This window comes from Egretta garzetta, unplaced genomic scaffold (assembly GCF_000687185.1).
Source record: "Egretta garzetta isolate BGI_Z169 unplaced genomic scaffold, ASM68718v1 scaffold108, whole genome shotgun sequence".
NCBI classification, from domain to species: Eukaryota; Metazoa; Chordata; class Aves; order Pelecaniformes; family Ardeidae; genus Egretta; species Egretta garzetta.
The window spans coordinates 7,062,586-7,068,647 of NW_009260614.1; the positions used below are offsets into that span (position 1 = coordinate 7,062,586).

At 54.5% G+C, this 6,062-nt stretch overlaps 2 protein-coding genes across 2 annotated transcripts in view; one reads left to right on the forward strand and one right to left on the reverse strand.

The window, feature by feature from the left end:
- SUMF2 (sulfatase modifying factor 2) overlaps window positions 1-1,932 on the forward strand; it is a 4,393-nt gene extending 2,461 nt beyond the window's left edge. Inside the window, exons 6-8 of the mRNA XM_035900547.1 lie at window positions 254-338; window positions 1,209-1,374; window positions 1,732-1,932. Of these exons, the coding sequence (XP_035756440.1) occupies window positions 254-338; window positions 1,209-1,374; window positions 1,732-1,837 (357 nt within the window). The 3' untranslated portion in view covers window positions 1,838-1,932. The remainder of the gene's footprint in view (window positions 1-253; window positions 339-1,208; window positions 1,375-1,731) is intronic.
- Window positions 1,933-2,695: 763 nt separating this feature from the next.
- PHKG1 (phosphorylase kinase catalytic subunit gamma 1) overlaps window positions 2,696-6,062 on the reverse strand; it is a 5,404-nt gene continuing 2,037 nt past the window's right edge. The window contains exons 6-9 of the mRNA XM_009645135.2: window positions 5,440-5,530; window positions 4,342-4,495; window positions 4,127-4,252; window positions 2,696-2,956 (exon numbers count right to left, since the gene is read on the reverse strand). Of these exons, the coding sequence (XP_009643430.1) occupies window positions 2,705-2,956; window positions 4,127-4,252; window positions 4,342-4,495; window positions 5,440-5,530 (623 nt within the window). The 3' untranslated portion in view covers window positions 2,696-2,704. The remainder of the gene's footprint in view (window positions 2,957-4,126; window positions 4,253-4,341; window positions 4,496-5,439; window positions 5,531-6,062) is intronic.

Consider the following 6,062-nt stretch of genomic DNA (forward strand, 5'->3'; position numbering starts at 1 on the left):
TTCGTTTTGTATATTCTGTATATTCTGTTATCATTCTCATTATTACTATTATTATTATTCTCTCTTATTAAACTGTCTTTATCTCAGCCCTCGGCTCTAACCTTTTATTTTCTTTCCGATTCTCTCCCCCATCCCCCTGAGGGAGGGGGGGGAGTGAGCGAGCGGCTGCGTGGTGCTGAGTTGCCAGCCGGGTTAAACCACGACAGTTGTCTCCGAGGTGGGTCTTTGCTCAGAGTGATCTTTCTTCCCGCAGGGTGATTTCCCGAGGGTCGACACGGCTGAGGATGGTTATCACGGCGTCTCGCCGGTGGATGCATTCCCTCCTCAGAACAACTACGGTACGGAGGAAACATCCCCACCCCAGTTTCAGGGATGGCATCTGCTTCCTAATATCTATTCAACACTAATTATAAAATCCCATAATTGTAGCAAGGTTTCAGATATGACATAGGATCCCATCAGCATCTTGACAGAATAACCGAGCCCAGCAAAAGCACTGCTGGTTGTTACTGAAGTTGGCCGACGTGTGCAGTCAGTTATTTTGACTTGTGTGTGACTTACCTGAAAATCCCAAGTGTGTTGGTTTGAGGGCAGCGGATGCCATGCCCTCACGCAGGTGGGAAACTGAGGCCCATTTCAATGAGAGATTTCATAGAATGATAGAATCATTTGGTTGGAAAAGACCTTTAAGGTCATCAAGTCCAACCATACCTGTCCACCACTAAACCATGTCCCCAACCACCTCTTCTACCCATCCATTAAATACCTCCAGGGATGGGGACTCGACCCCTTCCCTGGGCAGCCCCTTCCAGTGCTTGACAGCCCTTTCAGTGAAGAAATTTTTCCCAGTGTCCAACCTAAACCTGCCCTGGCACAACTTGAGGCCACTTCCCCTCATCCCATCAGCCGTTACCTGGGAGCAGAGCACGACCCCCCCGGCTCCCCCCTCCTGTCAGGCAGTTGTAGGGAGCGATAAGGGCTCCCCTCAGCCTCTTCTTCTCCAGGCTCCAGCATTTGTTGAAGGTTGAGGTGTAAAGAGGGGCCAGTTTGCAATCCAGTAAAGAGTTTCTGGTTCCCAGTCTCACCATTAGACCACGCTCTTGCAGTGATGCTGTGAATGTTGCACCCCCCTCCCATACACCAAAGCGCTTTTGCAGCCCTTGCAGACGCGCTCTCATAACCCTGATGCAAACCCCTCCGTGTCCCAGGGCTGTACGACCTGCTAGGAAACACCTGGGAGTGGACCGCGTCGGAGTACCTGCCCCCGGGGCTCTCCTCGAGGCAGCGCGCTCAGAACATGAAGGTCCTGAGAGGCGCCTCGTGGATTGACACTGCAGATGGGTCTGCAAATCATAAAGCTCATGTCACGACCAGGTAGGTCTGGGTGATGCCCAGGTGCTATTTCGCAGCGATTTCTTCTGGCTTGGTTTTATTTGGAAGGGGGTTTTATTTTAAAAGACATTTGCTTGTTCCTATTCTACTTTTCTGAGAAGCAGTTAGGAAAATACTACAAATATTGCTAGAATTTTTCCTGCTCTAAATACATTCTGAATTGCTTCTCAAACCATGTGTATTTTCCATCAAGTATTTAGAGGTCAGTGCTTTTCTTGAAGTTATTCGAGGGTGGTGGCAGATGTTTCTAGTCTCTTATAGAGGGTCACATTGAAGGGTGTGAGCATTAACTAGGAAGGATCCCTAACTTTGGGTCTCTTTTTTTTTTTCCCCCATGAGAATGGGGAACACGCCAGACTCAGCCTCCGACAACCTCAGCTTCCGCTGCGCTGCCGATATCCTGCCCGTCGCGGCCGAGAAAAGCCGGACCAAACCTGAGCTCTGAAGAGGTCGCTCGGGAAGACCCAAAGGCATTTTCTCCCGTGGAGACAAACAGTAACCCCAGTCACTTCCATCAATACAGTTTTAAAAATTAAAAATAAATACTTTTCAGCTAAAACTCCTTTCCGCGCTGGGATGTCTGGGCATGAGCGGTAACTGGGAATGGCAGGCAGGGCGTTTTGGCTTTAATGTCCTCTTGGTGTGGTAGATATCACAGCTCTCCTTTCAGTGTCTGCTTTAAATAAACAGAGGCGCTGGGGGCACATCCCGGGAAGGGGGACTCATACATCGGTCCCCATCCCCTTGCGAAATCCCAGCTTCGTACCAGCCTCCGAGCCTTCCCAGAAGTGGAACAAGGCGCCTTTGCTGACCCTTAAACAGCAGCAAAACCACGTGTGTGCTTGTTTCTGAGTGCGTAGATGACACAAACCGGTCACCCCCCCCTCTCCCGGGTGTTACAGCCAGCACAAGGGCTACAGACTGGCTGCGCACAAGCTCTGCCACCAAAGCCCCAAGCACGCGGGCGGGCAAGGACACCGCTCCGGGCACTGCTCGTCCCTCCTCCACCTGAGATTGCTCCAAAACAGCCCCGCTCCAGGGCTGAGCTGAGCCGAGCCTTCCCCAAGCAGCTCTGCTGCCCCGAGCCCAGCGGGCGCTGCAGCTGGTTACAGCTCTGTTAGAGGCAGCTTCTCCAAACCCATCCCTTACACTGGGACATACCCTGGGGGGGCAAATCGTAGCCGTCTGCTGGATTTGCCTTTGCACCTGACCCCAGGCCAGCCGTATCTCTTAAGAAAAAGCGAAAGAAATCACCAGTTGTTTTTCAAAGATTTTACTCGCCTTAACTCTGAGTAAACTTATGCAGCGGCGATCAAAACAGCCCTTCCTCGGCCGCCAGGGTCAGCAAAATGGCCTTGCAGGTGTTCTCGAAGAGGGCGGCTCTGTTCTGCGCCTCCCCCTTCTTCACCCAGTGCCGGTAGGTCCTGAAGGCACAGGCGTCGATCAGCTTGCGGATGGGCTTCAGGGCATAGGGGTCCCGCACCACCAGCTCCCTGGTGACCGACTTGACCAGCCGGTACTGGTAGTAAATACGGACCGATGCCAGGACGGTCAGGCAGATCACCTGCAGCACAGGAGGAACAGGCTGGAATTCGTGGCCAGTCCTACAACGGGACCGGATCAGCCCCAGCGCATCCCACGTGGCTGCTATCCATGTGGAGGAGTCGGGAGGGAGCCCGGCTCCTGGCACAGGTATTTACTCCCGTGAGAGCGATACAGGCTTTTTTTCCAAGTGTGCCCTTAACATCAAAACTGCGGGCCAGTCCTAAATGTGTCACCTAATGCCACTTCGGGTACCTCTGAGCTGTCCTGATGGCTGGCTATAGGGAAGGGAAAGGATGCCTCTGTTTTATCAACTTTTGCATCATTTGATGCACCCATGTGATGTCAGGCTCATCGACTTCCCCTTAAAAATGTCGTCTTTATTTTTTTTAAATGATTTGCAGGGGAGGCAGGCTTTTCCCTTGTCTTATTTAATCCCCTTCTGTGTAAAAGCCCTTAGGAAGTACCAGAAAGTAAGCAAAATAGTGCTTGGAAAAGGGTCTCCACCCGGGCTCCCACATCCTGCCAAAACCCAGGTCCATCAGTCTTCCTGAACTCCCAGTTTCTCCCAGTCCAGCTGGGAAACCCATTCCACTGCTGGGCTCCTGCAGCTCCCAGGCTCAGGGTCAGGGTGCTGAGCCACCCCCGTACCCATGGGAGGGAGCCCGGCTCCTGGCACAGGTATTTACTCCCGTGAGAGCGATACAGGCTTTTTTTCCAAGTGTGCCCTTAACATCAAAACTGCGGGCCAGTCCTAAATGTGTCACCTAATGCCACTTCGGGTACCTCTGAGCTGTCCTGATGGCTGGCTATAGGGAAGGGAAAGGATGCCTCTGTTTTATCAACTTTTGCATCATTTGATGCACCCATGTGATGTCAGGCTCATCGACTTCCCCTTAAAAATGTCGTCTTTATTTTTTTTAAATGATTTGCAGGGGAGGCAGGCTTTTCCCTTGTCTTATTTAATCCCCTTCTGTGTAAAAGCCCTTAGGAAGTACCAGAAAGTAAGCAAAATAGTGCTTGGAAAAGGGTCTCCACCCAGGCTCCCACATCCTGCCAAAACCCAGGTCCATCAGTCTTCCTGAACTCCCAGTTTCTCCCAGTCCAGCTGGGAAACCCATTCCACTGCTGGGCTCCTGCAGCTCCCAGGCTCAGGGTCAGGGTGCTGAGCCACCCCCGTACCCAACCTCACCTTGAATTTCCGGAAGGGGCTGAAGTGCCGGACCTCCTCCACGTCGTACTGCTGGAAGAAGGGGTGGGCCAGTGCCTCGCCGGCCGTGTATCGCTGCCGCGGGTCCACCACCAGAAACCGGGAGATCTGCATGAGGGCACCGGATCGACACGGGGTGTCCCAGTTGTCTGCAAACTCTTCCCCAAAAAAGCTTTTCCCATCCCTGAGCACCTTACCAAGTCCTTGACGGTGTCTGAGCGGTCATCCCACTCCGGGGAGCCGAACTGGTAGTCGCCGTTCATGATCATCCGCAGCATCAGCATCTGCTTGCGGTGCCAGAAGGGAGGCGAGCCGGCCAGCAAGGTGTACATGATCACCCCGGTGCTCCACCTGCGGGCAGCCCAGCAGCACCCTCCAGCCCCAGGCAGCAACCCAGGGGCACCCAGCCAGATCCGTGCCCCTGGGGTAGCTCGGTGCCTCCCCCCAGCCGGGGCACGCTGCACTTTGCTGCCCTGGAAAACCAGGACAACGCCCTGCGGGGTGTCTGATGAGGGAGGCTGAGCTCCCTGCTGCGGCTCGTTAGCCCTGACGGGGAATAAGGAGTGGGGGCTGCCCTGCTGCTGGGGATGGGTTTGGGGTGTTGAGTTGAGGTGGAGCTGCTCCCTTGGATGCTGTGAGTTGGAGGCGTTTGCCTTTCTTGGGGTTTTGTAGGGGAGGGAGAGGATGTGGGAGGGTGGGACCTGGTGGTGCCAGCAAGGCTGGATGCTCTGGGGCAGTCTCAGTTCAGGCTGTGGTGTACCAGGTGTCCTGGTGTGGGGCTTAATGGAGGTACCTAACCTGAAAAGGGGCTGAAATGCCCTGCTGTGTCTCAAGTGGTTGGTTACAGCTCTGGCCACTGCAGACCTGAGCCTGAAGCCACCAGAAATGGTGGCAAAGTCCCTGCAGGGCTTAGACTGGGCTCTGACGGTCTTTCCTAAGCTAGCTGCTCTCTTGGGGGCTGCCTCAGCCTCATGTCTCAGTATGGGGTGTGTTTAAAAAGCCCCATGTCTTGGATTCCAGCCCCTGAGTTGATCTTTGTGGGCAGAAAGTGTTACTTTCTCCCCTCCCTGATGGGGCATAGCGGGGAGATAGGCTTGTTCCCACGCTGCTTCTCCCCCAGCTCTGTGCCCCCTGGTCACCGGGACAGCCCCTCACCGCCCCCAGGGGTGGTTTTCAGTGCATCACTTCATTCCTTCCAACCCCTCAAATTGGTTCCCATCTGCACGGCCCTTACTGTGCCTCAAAACAGGCATGTTTGGGAGCAGCCCAAGGGGTGAGGTAGGCATCTTACTCACATATCAACCTCCTTCCCGTAGCCTTGGTGCTCATCATCCATGGAGCACTGCAGGATCTCAGGGGCCAGGTAGCCCGGCGTGCCGCAGATCTCTGCGGAGATGGGGTAGAGCATCCCCCTGAGCCAGCTGGGAGGGTTTGTGCTGTCCCCACCCGCCCCCAAACAGGCAATGAGGGGGGCTGGATCCCAGGCGGGATCACTGCAGTGACGGTGCTCGCAGGGAGTAACTGCAACTTGTGTGCATCTCGCTGGTGACTTTTCTTGGTGGATTATAATGGCTAAAATGTGAGTGATGAGGGCAACGGGGATGCCCGTTGTTAGTTATGTGGCTCTTCACGGGGTAGGAGTGGGAAAAACCCCTTAACGTTGGGCAGTAAATGGATGGGGTAATGAGGGTCAACTGGAGGAGAAAAAAGCAGAAAGAATAGGATGGTTTTCTTCAGGGGCAGCAACATCTTCATGGCAAGGAGTGAGGCATGGAGGCTTAGCTGCAGGCAGCGCCAGGCTCAGGCAGGAGCAGGAGGGCACCCCCAGCCGACAGGCACCATCTGCACCCACAACAGCGAGACTGGCCCCAAGGAGACAGCGGGGCTGGAGAGACTCCACCCACTCCCCCTGGGCACC